Genomic DNA, 17,508 nt, shown 5'->3' with positions numbered 1-17,508 from the left:
ACATGAAGTCCTATGAGTGTCATCTGATGAAGATCATCAAGGGTTAGTGATTCATTTTTTCTCTTTCTGCTTTTTGTGACTCCTCTCTTTGGCTGGAAAAATGGCTGTGTGTTTTTCTGTGACTAGGTACTGACATAACATAATCGTTTGGTGTCCTTTCGTCGTAAAGCCTTTTTGAAATCTGAAATCTATTGCATGTATGATTTCATGAAAGTTACATTTTAATAGTAATTTATTTGAATTTGGCGCTCTGCATTTTCACTGGATGTTGGCCGTGTGGGACGAGGTTAATTTGGCTTTCGAAGACCTTAGAAAGGCAGGGTAGGATAGATATAGGTCTGTAACAGTGTGGGTCTAGAGTGTCTCCCCCTTTGAAGAGGGAGATGACCGCGGCAGCTTTCAAATCTTTGGGGATCTCAGACGATACGAAAGAGAGGTTGAACAGGCTAGTAATAGGGGTTGCTACAATTGCGGCGGATAATTTTAGAAAGAGAGGGTCCAGATTGTCTAGCCCAGCTGATTTGTTGGGATCCAGATTTTGCAACTCTTTCAGAACATCAGCTATCTGGATTTGGGTGAAGGAGAAATGGGAGAGGTTTGAGCAAGTTTCTGTGTGGAGTACAGGGCTGTTGGTAGGGGTAGCCAGGTGGAAAGCATGGCCAGCCGTAGAAAAATGCTTATTGAAATTCTCAATTATCGTGGATTTACAGTGTTTCCTAGCCTCAGTGCAGTGGGCAGCTCGAAGGAGGTGCTCTTATTCTCCATGGACTTTACAGTGTCCCAGAACTATTTGAGTTTGTGCTACAGGATCCAAATTTCTGTTAGGAAAGCAAAGCCTAGCTTTTTCAAACTGCCTGTCTATATTGGTTCCTAACTTCCCTGAAAAGTTGTATATCGCGGGGGCTATTCGATGCTAATGCAGTACGCCACAGGATGTTGTTGTGCTGGTCGAGGGCAGTCAAGTCTAAAGTGAACCAAAGGCTATATCTGTTCCTGGTTCTACATTTTTTGAATGGGGCATGCTTATTTAAGATGGTGAGGAAGTTATTTTTAAAGAATAACCAGGCATCCTCTACTGACGGAATGAGGTCAATATCCTTCCAGGATACCCGGGCCAGGTAGATTAGAAAGGCCTGCTCGCTGAAGTGTTTTAGGGAGCGTTTGACTGTGATGAGGGGTGGTCGTTTGACAGCAGACCCATTACGGACGCAGGCAATGAGGCAGTGATCGCTGAGATCCTGTTTGAAGACAGCAGAGGTGTATTTAGATGGCAGGTTGGTCAGGATGATATCTATTAGGTCACCTTACAGTACGAGCTCTGAAGATCAATCAATTCACATATGTTGTCCAGGGCACAGCTGGGGGCAGAAGGTGGTCTATAACAAGCGGCAACGGTGAGAGACTTGTTTCTGGAAAAGTAGATTTTTAGAAGTAGAAGCTTGAATTGTTTGGGCACAGACCTGGGTAGTATGACAGAACTCTGCAGGCTGTCTCTACAGTAGATTGCAACTCCGCCCCCTTTGGAAGTTCAGGAAATTTCAGAATTTTTGGTGGCCTTCCTAAGCCAGGATTCAGACACGGCTAGGACATCCGGGTTGGCAGAGTTTGCTAAAGCAGTGAGTAAAACAAACTTAGGGAGGAGGCTTCTAATGTTTACATGCATGAAACCAAGGCTTTTACAGTTACAGAAATCAACAAATGAGAGCGCCTGGGGAATGGGAGTGGGGCTAGGCGCTGCAGGGCCTGTATTAACCTCTGTTTGACGGGTAGCCATGGCTAACTGACTATTAGCTAATAAACTGGCTAGCTTCTGTTGGGGGTTGCGGTTCTAAAGTATAGAAAATAGCAGATCCATACCACATTGGGTGAGGCGGGTTCCAGGAGAGTATGTTAAAATATAAATACAAAGGAAAAAAATATATACACGGGACACGACAAGATGAAGACGTCTGAACTGCTACGCCATCTTGGATTTTTTTTCTTTTTTTGGATCATCTTGGATACTATGAAGTTCTTTCAGGGCTGTCGAGGTGTCTGCTTGACGGGGGATATACACGGCTGTGATTATAATCGAAGAGAATTATCTTGGTAGATAATGTGGTCGGCATTTGATTGTAAGGAATTCTAGGTCAGGTGAACAAAAGGACTTGAGTTCCTGTATGTTGTTATGATCACACCACGACTCGTTAATCATAAGGCATACACCCCCGCCCTTCTTCTTACCAGAGAGATGTTTGTTTCTGTTGGCGTGATGCGTGATGCGTGAAGAAACCGGATGGCTGTACCGACTCTGATAACATATGCCGAGTGGGCCATGTTTCCATGAAACAGTGAATGTTACAATCTCTGATGTCTCTCTGGAAGGCAACCGTTGCTTGAATTTCATCTACCTTGTCAAGAGACTGGACATTGGCGAGTAGTATACTTGGGTGCGGTGAGCGATGTGTCCGTCTACGGAGTCTGACCAGAAGACCGCTCCGTCTGCCCCTTCTACGGTGCTGTTGTTTTGGGCCGCCTACTGGGGGACCCGATCCATTGCCTTGGGTGGTGGTCCAAACAGAGGATCCGCTTTGGGAAAGTCGTATTCCTGATCGTAATGTTGGTAAGTTGACGTTGCTCTTATATCCAATAGTTCTTCCCGGCTGTATGTAATAAGACTTAAGATTTCCTGGGGTAACAATGTAAGAAATAATACATAAAAAAACACAATACTGCATAGTTTCCTAAGAATGCGAAGCGAGGCGACCATCTCTGTCGGCGCCATCAGTGGGGCACATCTGCAGCAGGCTACTGTGCCATGAGCATTACACGTTATTAAACTCGCACAATCTGAACCTTGAACTCTCTTAACAACCAATGGGAAGAGGATTTAGGTGAACAACTTTCAGACTTAACTTGGCAGCGTATGCTTCAGAGAATACCTTTTTCATCTATGTGTCTAAGACATGCTGTAATTCAATTTAAAATAGTTCATCAGCTGCATTAGTCAAAGGCAAAATTATCCAAGATCAGACCAGAAATATATCCCACTTGTGACCGATGTAAGCAGGCTCCTGCTACTTGATTACACGTTTTGTACATGCCTGAAATTGACACATTTCTGGATATAATTTTTTAAATACATTTTCTAAGTTACTGGAGAGACCTAGAGAACTTTCTGTGTTTATTGCATTATTCGGAGGGGCACCACAGAAGGCCTAAACCGTTCTATGGGCAACATGTTTATTTGTCACGTGCGCCGAATACAACATGTGTAGACCTTACAGTGAAAATGCTTAATTACAGGCTCTAACCAATAGTGCAAAAAAGGTATTAGGTGAACAATAGGTAGGTAAAGAAATAAAACAGTAAAAAGCTGTTGAGAAGCCTTTTTGTCCTAGACTTGGCACTCCGGTACCGCTTGCCATGCGGTAGAAGAGAGAACAGTCTATGACTGGGGGGCTGGGGTCTTTGACAATTTTTAAGGCCTTCCTCTGACACCGCCTGGTGTAGAGGTCCTGGATGGCAGGCAGCTTAGCCCCAGTGATGTACTGGGTTGTACGCACTACCGTCTGTAGTGCCTTGCGGTCAGAGGCCGAGCAATTGCCGTACCAGGCAGTGATGCAACCAGTCAGGATGCTCTCGATGTTGCAGCTGTAGGACATTTTGAGGATCTCAGGACCCATGACAAATCTTTTTAGTTTCCTGAGAGGGAATAGGCTTTGCCGTGCCCTCTTCACGGCTGTCTTGGTGTGTTTGGACCATTCTAGTTTGTCATTGATGTGGACACCAAGGAACTTGAAGCTCTCAATCTGCTCCACTACAACCCCGTCGATGAGGGGGCAAGCTCGGCCCTCCTTTTCATGAAGTCCACAATAGTCTCCTTAGTCTTGGTTACGTTGAGGGATAGGTTGTTATTCTGGCACCACCCGGCTAGGTCTCTGACCACCTCCCTATAGGCTGTCTCGTCGTTGTCGGTGATCAGGCCTACCACTGTTGTCATCTGAAAACTTAATGATGGGTTTGGAGTCGTGCCTGGCCATGCAGTCGTGGGTGAACAGGGAGTACAGGAGGGGACTGAGCACGCACCCCTGGGGAGCTCCAGTGTTGAGGATCAGCGTGGCAGATGTTTCTACCTCCCCTCACCACCTGGGGGCGGCCCGTCAGGAAGTCCAGGATCCAGTTGCAGAGGGAGGTGTTTAGTCCCTGGATCCTTAGCTTAGTGATGAGCTTTGAAGGCACTATGGTGTTGAACACTGAGCTGTAGTCAATGAATAGCATTCTCACATAACTGTTCCTTTTGTCCAGGTGGGAAAGGGCAGTGTGGAGTGCAATAGAGATTGCATCATCTGTGGATCTGTTTGGGCAGTATGCAAATTGGAGTGGGTCTAGGGTTTCTGGGATAATAGTGTTGATGTGGGCCATTACCAACCTTTCAAAGCACTTTAAGTGGAAGGATCGGTTTCCTCCTACTTTTAACCATTGGATAATAGGAAGTTATGCAACATCAAGCTAGAGAAAATACGCTACTCCGTTAGGGGATCTGCAATTACATTTTATAATATCTGGCAACCTTTACCTATCCTTTGTAGAAGACAGGAACACAGGTAATTTCACAACTCCATAAACCAACCAACATTAGAATGTATCATTATTTTTACTCAAAATGTTTGTTTTATAATATCTTTGTATTTTTTTTAACTATTTGATTATATTACTGATTGTATATCAAGCCTGCTTTTGGGGTGGGAATTTGTTAGAGCATGGGGGGGTTGGGGTGGGTTTGATTTGTCGAGATCGGTGTGGAAGAACTTGACTGGCCTGCACAGAGCCCTGACCTCAACCCCAGAATGAATTGGAATGCTGACTGCGAGCCAGGCCTAAACGCCCAACATCAGTGCCCGACCTCACTGATGCACTTGTGGCTGAATGGAAGCAAGTCCCCGCAGCAATGTTCTAACATCTAGTGGAAAGCTTTCCCAGAAGAGTGGAGGCTGTTATAGCAGCATAGGGGGGACCAACTCCATATTAATGTGCATGATTTTGGAATGAGATGTTTGACAAGCAGGTGTTCACATACTTTTGGCCACGTGTCAAGAGGAAATGTTCAGGTAAGTAAAGGAACCTAAATTCACCTCTCTGAACGTTCCTTCTGTGGTGGAGAGTTTGTTGATAATCCAGAGTGGGATGCAGACCATGGAGGCAAAAGCCAGGAGCCAGCCTAGCACATAGCCCCACCAGGGGTACACATACTCATTGTTGTACTTCAGAGGGATGTACTTGATGAGGGATAACGCCAAGGTGGCCGAGAGAAAAAAACAAGTATTTGAGTTAGTGGGCCTTGACTGGGGCCGTCAATGTTTACAACTGTAACTGGTGTTTGGGATCTGTCTAGGGCCCAGGACAAAAAATCCTTTCCCTTACCATAACTAATGGCATTTTATACTGTATACAATATTTTAAATGGGTTTGTAGATCACTCACCATGCATGTGGCTGGGGTGACATACAGCCAGCAGTATTTAATGTAAGGTACTGGATGGTAGCCAATCATGTCTTCGATGTTGTCATAGAAGTGGTCGACAACTGGAACAACATACAACAGAGAGACAGGCTAACCATGCTGGGTTTGATCATAACAAGAGCTGTGGACATGAAGGTCAACAATTGAGACTATGAAGCAGTCTCTGAACAGTACTATCAAACGGTAAGGAATATACAGTGCATTCAGAAAGTATTCAGACTAGAGGACGACTGATTAATTAGGGCAGATTTCAAGTTTTCATAACAATTGATAATCTGCCTTTTTGGATGCCGATTATGACCCATTACATTGCAATCCACAAGGAGACTGCGTGGCAGGCTGACCACCTGTTAAGCGAGTGCAGCCTCAAAATGACCTTGTGGCTGCAGGGAGCCAAACTAAGTTGCTAGCTAGCATTAAACTTAACTTATAAAAAAACAATCAATCTCCACATAATCACTAGTTAACTACACATGGTTGATTGTATTACTAGGTTAATTAACTAGCTTGTTCTGCGTTGCATATAATCAATGCGGTGCCTGTCAATTTATCATTGAATCTCAGCCTACTTCAACTTGATGATTTAACAAAAGCGCATTCGCGAAAGGCATAATCGTTGCAATAATGTACCTAACCATGAACATCAATGCCTTTCTTAAAATCAATACACAAGTATATTTTCTTAAACCTGCATATGTAGTTAAAATAAATTCATGTTAGCAGGCAATATTAACTAGGGAAAATGTTTCACTTCTCTTGCGTTTAGTGCAAACAGAGTCTGGGTATATGCAACAGTTTGGGCCGCCTGGCTCGTTGCCAACTGTGTGAAGACCATAATTAATTTGCCAGAATTTTACATAATTATGACATAACATTGAAGGTTGTGCAATGTAACAGCAATATTTAGACTTAGGGTCGCCACCCGTTCGATAAAATACGGAACGGTTCCGTATTTCACTGAAAGAATAAACGTTTTGTTTTCGAAATTGACCATATTAATGACCAAAGGCTCGTATTTCTGTGTGTTTATTATATTATAATTAAGTATATGATTTGATAGAGCAGTCTGACTGAGCGGTGGTAGGCTCGTAAGCATTCATTCAAACAGCAGCTCTTAGCAATGCTGGGATGCACAGCACTGTTTATGACTTCAAGCCTATCAACTCCCGAGATTAGCCTGGCAATACTAAATCAAGACAATACCTTCGACCTCATGGCTAGGTTTTTGCTCTGACTTGCACTGTCAACTGTGGGACCTTATATAGACAGGTGTGTATCATGTCCAATCAATTGAATTGACCACAGGTGGACTCCAATCAAGTTGTAGAAACATATCAAGGATGATCAATGGATCCACCTGAGCTCAATTGCGAGTCTCATAGCAAAGTGTCAGAATACTTTATTATTTTTATTTTATTTAACCTTTATTTAACCAGGCAAGTCAGTTAATTAAGAACAAATACTTATTTACAATGACGGGCTTGGTTAACTGCCTTGTTCAGGGGCAGAACGACAGATGTGTACCTTGTCAGCTCGGGGATTCGATCTAGCAACCTTTCGGTTACTGGCCCAATACTCTAACCACTAGGCTAACTGCCGCCCCAATGTACTTATGTAAATAAGGTCTCTTTTTTTTGTTTTGTTTTTAGAAATTAGCAAACATTTCTAAAAACCTGTTTTATCATTATGGGGTATTGTTTGTAGATTGATGAGGGGAAAAAAACATTTAATCCATTTTAGAATAAGGCACTAACGTAACAAAATGTGGAAAAGGTGAAGGGGTCTGAATACTTTCCGAATGCACTGTATTCTGGAATAAACCAGTGACAGTTCTGTCTTTGGGGGTTTGATATGGTGTAACAATCTTTCGAACGGTTCCATCAGATTTTTTGGTTGTAGAATTGGATTGGAGACCGTCTCAAAGATGGCCATGAAGAAAAGACACATGCCACTAGCAGCATAGTAGTCCATCAGCTGGAACACTTACACCCCACCCTAAAGAGAGACAAGAACACAAAAAAACACTTGAGATTGGTGTGGAAGAACTTGACTGGCCTGCACAGATCCCTGACCTCAACCCCATCGAACACTTTCAGAATGAATTGGAATGCTGACTGCGAGCCAGGCCTAATCGCCCAACATCAGTGACCGACTTAACTAATGCTCATGTCGCTGAACGGAAGCAAGTCCCCGCAGCAATGTTCCAGCATTAGTGGATAGCCTCTGAAGAGCGGAGGACTAAGACCATATTAATGCCCATGATTTTGGAATTAGATGTTCGACAAGCAGGTGTCCACATACTTTTTTTTGTTATAGTTTTTTTTCACCCCGTTTCTTGATATCCAAGTTGGTAGTTACGATCTTGTCTCATCGCTGCAATTCCCCAATGGGCTAGGGAGAGGCAAAGTTTGTTACATGCGTCCTCCAAAACATGACCAGCTAAGCAGCGTTGCTTCTTAACACCTGCTCACTTAACCCGGAAGCCAGCCGCACCAATGTGTCGGAGGAAACACCGCTCAACTGACGACCAAAGTCAACTTGCAGGCGCCCGGCCCGCCACAAGGAGCTAGAGCTCGATGAGTCAATGAAAGCCCCCCCGGCCAAACCCTCCCCTAAACCGGACCGCTGGGACAATTGTGCGCCGCCCTACGGGACTCCCGGTCACGGCCGGCTGTGACGCAGCCTGGGATCAAACACCCAGACAGTTGTGACACCTCAACACTGCGATGCAGTGCCTTAGACAGCTGCGCCACTTGGTCATGTAGTTAACAACAATGTGTTATGCTGTCCTGAATCACAGTGACGAGGCTGTTAACAACTCTGAAGTGGTTTCTGTCCACAGAATGAAAATGTCCTAGCTAATAAAACTAATCTATATTTGTTTTGTTTGCTTTGAACGCAATCTCGACCAGCCACCTGGTAAGTTAGAATTTGTCTGTCTGCATATTACAGCTAAAGAACACAATGAAATAGCCCTTGAGGATTTATTCACAACCCAGTCCCCAGGCAGGTGTACCCCCCCTAACTAACCCATGAGGGTTAATTCCAAATTCCAGATGTGATGCCAGATGTACCTCCATCAGCATGACCAGGCCCATGAGGAGGGAGATGAAGGCCATGAAAGCCAGAAAGAGCTCTCTGCGTTTCTTACGACAGAACACCTCAGGATACGTGTTCACCATGGCCGTTGGTGTTCTTATGGGCAGGTGAGAAGGAAAGGTTCCAGTGAAATTGCAGAGAGCAAAATTCAAACTACAGTATTATAAATATTTAACTTTCATAAAATCACAAGTGTAATAAGCTTTATTTTGATGTAACTTCTTGTTAATCCAGCCGATGTGTCAGATTTCATAAAGCCTTGACGGGGAAAGCAAACCAATGCGATTATCTGAGGACAGCGCCCCACATACAAACACATGAAAAACATATTTCAACCAGGCAGGTGTGACACGAAAGTCAGAAATAGCGATATAAAAAATGCCTTACCTTTGATGATCTTCTGTTGGCACTCCAAAAGGTCCCAGTTACATCACAAATGGTCATTTTGTTTGATAATGTCCTTCTTTATATCCATAAAAACTCAATTTAGCTGGCGCACTTCAGTCAAAGTTTCCCTCCATCAAAATGCATACAAAATGAATCCCAAACGTTACTAATAAACTTTACCAAACAAGTCAAACAACGTTTACAATCAAACCTTAGGTACCCTAATACGTAAATAAACTATACAATTTAAGAGGGAGAATCGTTATTGTCTTTACCGGAGAAAAATACCAAAGAACGCGCTCTCTTCCATGCGCTTGGAAACACTACAGCCAAAATGGGAGCCACCTAGAAAAACAAAAATGTCTGTGTCATTTTTCCAAAAACCAGCCTGAAACTCTTCCTAAAGACTGTTGACATCTAGTGGAATCCCTAGGAACTGCAATCTGGGAGGACTTGGCCTCATAATAAAAGTGATAGCCATTGAAAATAGAGATAGGCTGAATTCTTTTGTTGGGGGGGGTTTATCCTCTGGGTTTCGCCTGCCATATCAGTTCTGTTATACTCACAGACATTATTTTAACAGTTTGAAACTTTAGAGTTTTCTATCCAAATCTACCAATTATATGCATTTCCTAGCTTCTGGGCCTGAGTAACAGGCAGTTTACTTTGGGCATGCTTTTCATCCAGATGTCAAAATACTGCCCCGTACCCAAGAGAGGTTTTTAAGCTCTTGTCAGGAGTTCACCTAGGGGTCATGATAGGGGCTGTACCAAATGTTTGATGTATTATAATAATTGATTATGCTTATGTTGTATTAATAGAAGGGGAGGGGTTATAAGACCCCACCCTCCTTCCATTTATAGGGTCCTAGACTACAGATTAACAATATATATATTCATTATAGAGCTTTCGTATTGTTCCACAGTTGTTTTCTAGTCTCTCTGCCTCTTCTAAAGAGACCCCTCTGAGAAATGTGTGACTGAGACAGAACTCTGCAGGGGAGTGTAGGAGATAAGACTAGCCAGACATTCCACAATAAATCAACTTTGGGGAGTGGACATTTATTGCCTAGGCCTTAGAAAACAGTGGAACTATTGTATCTCTTGCAAGTTTATATAGCTGTGTATGCACGGGCTTGGTCTGATAAGTAGAAGGTAATGACGTATGCAGTGACATCACAAGGGCTGGACTTCGGATTTAATAAAATAACTTGGGACTTTTTATATTTTGCAGAATTTACTCGGAAACATGTGTTATGTTTCTGTTGGCAAGTTCTGTCTGCAATTGCATTAAAAAAAGTTTTTGAATTATTTAATTAAAGATATTGTCATGATGCTAATTTCACCAATGAGCCAATGACTGACAAGGAACAAGGAAATGAAACCCAACACTCTCTACACACACAAACTGGAGAGAAAGGGACAGTTATTTTAACAAATCTCAGTTCTAGGCATGTTTGGTAACAAATAGTGAGCATCGCTGATATCATGTTAGGCTAGGTATGTTTGGTTACATAGATTGTGGTGCTCTTGGATCTCCTCAGTTCTCATTGTACAGAAGTGGTCCATTCTATCCTTAACCGCAACCATTTGCTTGACAGCACGTTCATAAACATTGTAAATAACTTAAGATGCTTTAATTTACTGTCCAACCCTAGTAGGATGATCATGATAAAGAAGATGGCCCATAGTGAAATGTCAGAATAATAGTAGAGAGAATGATTTATTTCAGTTTTTATTTATTTCATCACATGCCCAGTGGGTCAGAAGGTACGTACACTCAATTAGTATTTGGTAGCATTGCCTTTAAATTGTTTAACTTGGGTCAAACGTTTCAGGTAGCCTTCCACAAGCTTCCCACAATAATTTGGGTGAATTTTGGCCCATTCCTCCTGACAGAGCTGGTGTAAGTGAGTCAGGTTTGTAGGCCTCCTTGCTCGCACACGCTTTTTCAGTTCTGCCCACAAATTTTCTATAGGACTGAGGTCAGGGCTTTGTGATGGCCACTCCAATACCTTGACTTTGTTGTCCTTAAGCCATTTTGCCACAACTTTTGAAGTATGCTTGAGGTCATTGTCCATTTGGAAAACCCATTTGCGACCAAGCTTTAACTTCCTGACTGATGTCTTGATGTTGTTTTAATATATCCACAAATTTTTCCTCTTCATGATGCCATCTGTTTTGTGAAGTGCACCAGTCTCTCCTGCTGCAAAGCACCCCCACAACATGATGCTGCCACCCCCGTGCTTCACGGTTGGGATGGTGTTCTTCGGCTTGCAAGCATCCCCCTTTTTCCTCCAAACATAACGATGGTCATTATGGCCAAACAGTTCTATTTTTGTTTCATCAGACCAGAGGACAATTCTTCAAAAAGTACGATCTTTGTCCCCATGTGCAGTTGCAAACCGTAGTCTGGCTGTTTTTGGCGGTTTTGGAGCAGTGGCTTCTTCCTTGCTGAGCGGCCTTTCAGGTTATGTCGATATAGGTATTTGACAGCAGGCCTTTTTCTACTAGACACAAACTAATTCAGAGCAGAACATTAAAAGTTCCAAAGAGTACGGCATTCCCATTTTCTAAAATATTAAAAATGTAACAGTACGTACAGTGGGGAGAACAAGTATTTGATACACTGCCGATTTTGCATGTTTTCCTACTTACAAAGCATGTAGAGGTTTGTCATTTTTATCATAGGTACACTTCAACTGTGAGAGACGGAATCTAAAAAACAAATCCAGAAAATCACATTGTATGATTTTTAAGTAATTAATTTGCATTTTATTGCATGACATAAGTATTTGATCACCTAACAACCAGTAAGAATTCCGGCTCTCACAGACCTGTTAGTTTTTCTTTAAGAAGCCCACCTGTTCTCCACTCATTACCTGTATTAACTGCACCTGTTTGAACTCGTTACCTGTAAAAAAGACACCTGTCCACACACTCAATCAAACAGACTCCAACCTCTCCATAATGGCCAAGACCAGAGAGCTGTGTAAGAACATCAGGGATAAAATTGTAGACCTGCACAAGGCTGGGATGGGCTACAGGACAATAGGCAAGCAGCTTGGTAAAAAGGCAACAACTGTTGGCGCAATTATTCGAAAATGGAAGAAGTTCAATCACCCTCGGTCTGGGGCTCCATGCAAGATCTCACCTCGTGGGGCATCAATGATCATGAGGAAGGTGAGTGATCAGCCCAGAACTACACGGCAGGACCTGGTCAATGACCTGAAGAGAGCTGGGACCACAGTCTCAAAGAAAACCATTAGTAACACACTACGCCGTCATGGATTAAAATCCTGCAGCGCACGCAAGGTCCCCCTGCTCAAGCCAGCGCATATCCAGGCCCATCTGAAGTTTGCAAATGACCATCTGGATGATCCAGAGGAGGAATGGGAGAAGGTCATGTGGTCTGATGAGACAAAAATAGAGCTTTTTGGTCTAAACTCCACTCGCCGTGTTTGGAGGAAGAAGAAGGATGAGTACAACCCCAAGAACACCATCCCAACCGTGAAGCATGGAGGTGGAAACATCATTCTTTGGGGATGATTTTCTGCAAAGGGGACAGGATGACTGCACCGTATTGAGGGGAGAATGGATGGGGCCATGTTTCATGAGATCTTGGCCAACAACCTCCTTCCCTCAGTAAGAGCATTGAAGATAGGTCGTGGCTGGGTCTTCCAGCATGACAACGACCAAAAACACACAGCCAGGGCAACTAAGGAGTGGCGCCGTAAGAAGCATCTCAAGGTCCTGGAGTGGCCTAGCCAGTCTCCAGACCTGAACCCAATAGAAAATCTTTGGAGGGAGCTGAAAGTCCGTATTGCCCAGCGACAGCCCCGAAACCTAAAGGATCTGGAGAAGGTCTGTATGGAGGAGTGGGCCAAAATCCCTGCTGCAGTGTGTGCAAACCTGGTCAAGAACTACAGGAAACGTGATCTCTGTAATTGCAAACAAAGGTTTCTGTACCAAATATTAAGTTCTGCTTTTCTGATGTATCAAATACTTATGTCATGTATTAAAATGTAAATGAATTACTTAAAAATCATACAATGTGATTTTCTGGATTTTTGTTTTAGATTCCATTTCTCACAGTTGAAGTGTACCTATGATAAAAATTACAGACCTCTACATGCTTTGTAAGTAGGAAAACCTGCAAAAATCGGCAGTGTATCAAATACTTGTTCTCCCCACTATGTACACATTCAATAATGGTTTTAGTGTATTTTAAAGATTTGCCTGTTTTTGCATGTAGATTGGCTGTCTACTTTAAGTTTTTCACTTAAATTTATTGTGATACTTCTGCCTCATGGTAACCTTTTTTATGCATGTTCTGTCACTGACCTAGCCGGAACTTCTCACTGCTAAATGAACTCTTATTTTAGAAGCAGATGGAAATTAAAACGTCTGTGACCTACTCTGGTCCCATCCTTAGAACTCACCTCCTCCGTTCTTGTAGCAGAGGTAAGGAAAGTGCCACATGTTACCCAGGCCGATGATGGATCCCATCACAGACGGGATGAACTCTAGTTTGTTGCTGCATTGGCGCCTCTTCTCCTCTGACTGGAGCTGAGGGACAGGGCCCAGGAACTTCAACATGTTGCTGTTCTTACATTTGAGAGGGCTGCTTTAACTATTTCAAGCAATAAAAACAGTTTGGCTATTTTCAAGACAAGTAGCTACATGTAGTGAACCAAATACGTTATGCATATACACATGTATTTATTTTAAATGTAAAGTAACTTGTAAGTAGCCTGGGTACCCGTTCGTTTGAGTTATTATTCCACTCCATGTCATGCCACGTTTGCAAAACAGGTTCTAGATTTGTAAGTACATGCCAAGTACATTGATACTGCACCATATTATCTTTTGCCTAATGACTCCTCAAAAAAAAGGTTGTGGCTCTCTCAAACTGCCATCTGAAGAACTTAATGTACTCAAAAACAGGCAGAACTTTACACACTCAATTTCAGGCCTACCTTAAATTGATTAACATTTTGCATTAATCATGTCCCATTGTCATGTACATACTGTACTGACATTGACCGTGAATGGGTGGGAAAGGCAACAGCCCTGAGACAGCATGCTTACAGAATTGATTAGTTCTTAACAAATGGTTTACATTGAAAATCTCAATCTGGGGAAACAGCCCAGGACGATTCCACACTAAACCTTAGATCTCACGTCATTAAAATATGCCCAGAGGTGAAGTCATCTTATAACTTATTTGATACAAAATCAAAACGCCTTAGAAAGACATGATGTACCATGTTCTAACCTTAGAATTCAAATATTAGTTAACTTGTTTGGGATAGGGGGCAGCATTTTTACTTTTGGATGAATAGCATGCCCAGAGTGAACTGCCTCCTACTCAGTCCCAGATGCTAATATATGCATATTATTAATATTACATATTAACTGTTTGAATGATGTCTGTGTATATAAAAGAACTCATATGGCAGGCAAAAACCTGAGAAAAAATCCAAACAGGAAGTGGGATATCTGAGGTTTGTAGTTTTTGAACTCACCCCTATCGAATACACAGTAGAATATGGGTTATTTCTCACTTCCTAAGGCTTCCACTAGATGTCAACCGTCTTTAGAACATTCCTGGGAGTGCATGCTGATGAAGATCAAAGGTAAGTGAATATTTATATATGAATAATGTTGACTACCCAACATGGCGTATATTTCTGTCTGGTTTGGGATCTGAGCGCCGTTCTCAGATTATGCTTTTTCCCATAAAGTTTTTTTAAAATCTTACACAACGGTCGCATTAAGAAGTGAAGTGAATCTAAAGTTTTATGTATAATAGCTGTATTTTCATCAACATTTATTATGAGTATTTCTGTGAATTCATGTGGCTCTCTGCAATATCACTGCATGTTTTGGAACTACTGAATCTAACACACCAATGTAAAATAAGATTTTTACCGAACAAAACATACATGTATTGTGTAACATGAAGTCCTATGAGTGTCATCTGATGAAGATCATCTAAGGTTAGTGATTAATTTTATCTCTATTTGTGCTTTTTGTGACTGCTCTCTTTGGCGGGAAAAATGGCTGGGTTTATCTGTGACTTGGTGGTGACCTAACAATCGTTTGTGGAGTTTTCGCTGTAAAGCATATTTGAAATCACACTGTGGCTGGATTAACGAGAATGTTATCTTTAAAATGGCGCCTAATACTTGTACGTTTGAGAAATTTGATTTATGAGTTTTGTTGTTTTGTATTTGGCGCCCTGCAATTTTATTGGATGTTGGCGAGGGGTTCCGCTAGCGGAACGAGGTGAATTATGAATTATACAATTTGTTTCGGTTAATGATCCAGTGTCCAACTGCAATCACCTATGTCCTGTCTCGTGCTTGCCGTTTGCAGTTTGTCTCTCTGGTTAGCTTTTGTCTCTGTAAGAGGTGAGTGGGTCAAATGGACCTGAGGAAGCAGCGAAGGTCAGGACTAGATTTTACTTGGCATTGCTTCCATTGGTTGGTGGTTTCCCCTACATACAGTAGCTGAAACATAGGTGTTCAGAATCACATTACATGCAATTAATAAACCTTCACAAGTACAAATAGAATACTAATGTGAATTTAAATCCTGCGATTAGATATTTGCATGATTAGACACATCACCAAGCCAAAACAATGAATGAGAGGGCAGACACAGAAAATGTAACAAGTTGTTGCATTGTTTCAAGAAAATTGATTTGATAGTGTAAAACAGTCAACTGATTGCCAATATTAGATTTTTAAACTCTTAATGAACCTTTCATTCTCCTCTGACAACTCCTACAGACTAAGACATATATAGGGGGTACAGTATGAGATACACATTGATCTGGGATTGGGCGTGAGACAAAAACATGTCAAAAACATGGGAACTCACCCCAAACTCAAATCTATCTAAAAGGTAGTTGGGAGTTTAGACATCTGATGCCAGACATTGGTATTGACATTAAATTACATATCAAATCATCTCAAACAGGAAATAGTATAAAATGGTATTGAAAATAAAACAAAAAATGCTGCTCCTTACTCATTTGACTAGGAATTGTTTATTAAAGGTAAGAAAACAAAAACAGCCACATTCAATCAATTTATTGCTTAAAACCTATTTACACATTATAAATACGTATCACTACATACAACCATTGTTCCTAGTACTACATGGAGCTGTTATTTATTGTTTGAAGAAAGACCGAGATGAGAGGATACTGAATGCGCATCCCAAATTTTCACATTTATATTTTTGTCATTTATCAGATGCTCTTATCCAGATCGACATACAGGAGCAATTAGGGTTAAGTACCTTAATCAAGGGCACATCAATACATTTTTCACCTAGTCAGCCTGGGGGTTTCGAACCAGAGACTTTTTGGTTACTGGCCCAACACTTAAAAAGTTAGGCTACCTGCCGACTCAGTAGTTATCATGAATATGTGGAGGTGTAACATCGCATCCCAAATGGCACCCTATTCCCTTTATAGTGCACTACATTTGACCAGATCCCATGTGGTGCACTACATAAAATAGGGTGCCATTTGGGACACCTTTTTACACCTCCACAGCTTCATAATGACTGTACTGAAGTTTGACTGTAGTAGGACTGAGGCAGATTGGCACCAAAAAAAATTCAGACGGGGGTAGAGGACATTACAGACCCAAAACTCAAGAAACAGACAAAACGGCACATTGTCATTCTAAGTCGTGCAGAAAAAAACGCTCTGTGCACACAGTGTTCTCTGGATTATAAGGCCTTCTTTAACAGTTCTGAATTAGAGAGAAACAAATCCTCATCAACAATTGGTTCCCATGAGGAGAGAGAAGAGGAGAGAGGGAGAGCGGGGAAAAAGGTCATCTGGAGTTTGTCTGTGATTCAGAAAATACATCTCTCTCCTCCTCAAAGGAGCTGATGGTCTAATTTCTTTGTAGTATTATTCTCATGGGAGTATCATCATCCAGTCTTGAAGATACCCCTTAATTTGAAGCTCCTCTACCATTAAGTCAAGAGGGAAATATGTCAGTCAGAACAAGTCAGGGTCTTCCAGACTCAAATGGTCTGATGCGAGCTTACCGGATGAATGGGTTTGTGTGTGGTGGCCGACTGTGCATGTACGTCTCTGTCCTGGGTCTGCGCTAGCTGCTCTCCCGAGTGTCCGGCTGCTGCTGTTGCTGGGGGAGGGAGGTAGAGGGGGGCATCATTTGGGTCTGGGAGGGGGGCATAATGATCTGGCTCAGCCCGCTGTAGACTGGCGCTTCCAGCACCACCGGCTCCTCACAAACACGCTCCAACTTCACCACTGCTGTCACCCCTCCTCCTCCTATGCCCATGCTTCTGCCCAAACTTCCAACTACACCCCCACTCAAGATAGACGACTTGCGGGTGCAGTCGATGCAGATGTAGTCCTCGTTCTCGGCCATCTCGCAGGTCACACCCACACACACCTGGTGGAACCACTCGTCACAGCCGCCGTCGCACTGAACCCAGTCCACCTGACAGAGGGAAGAGACATATACAT

General features: G+C 42.5%; 1 protein-coding gene across 8 annotated transcripts in view; it reads right to left on the bottom strand.

Annotated features, from left to right (window-relative positions):
* Positions 1 to 15,660: 15,660 nt before the first annotated feature.
* The window catches only part of LOC129865261 (lysine-specific demethylase 5A-like), a 53,394-nt gene continuing 51,546 nt past the window's right edge, over positions 15,661 to 17,508 (bottom strand). For all 8 annotated transcript variants that reach the window (XM_055937894.1, XM_055937890.1, XM_055937891.1 and 5 more), the window contains one exon: positions 15,661 to 17,482. In XM_055937894.1, the coding sequence (XP_055793869.1) occupies positions 17,126 to 17,482 (357 nt within the window). In that variant the 3' untranslated portion in view covers positions 15,661 to 17,125. The remainder of the gene's footprint in view (positions 17,483 to 17,508) is intronic.

Source organism: Salvelinus fontinalis, chromosome 11 (assembly GCF_029448725.1).
Source record: "Salvelinus fontinalis isolate EN_2023a chromosome 11, ASM2944872v1, whole genome shotgun sequence".
NCBI classification, from domain to species: domain Eukaryota; kingdom Metazoa; phylum Chordata; class Actinopteri; order Salmoniformes; family Salmonidae; genus Salvelinus; species Salvelinus fontinalis.
The sequence above is the reverse complement of the archived record's forward strand: the minus strand, read 5'-3'. Positions and strand labels throughout refer to the sequence as shown.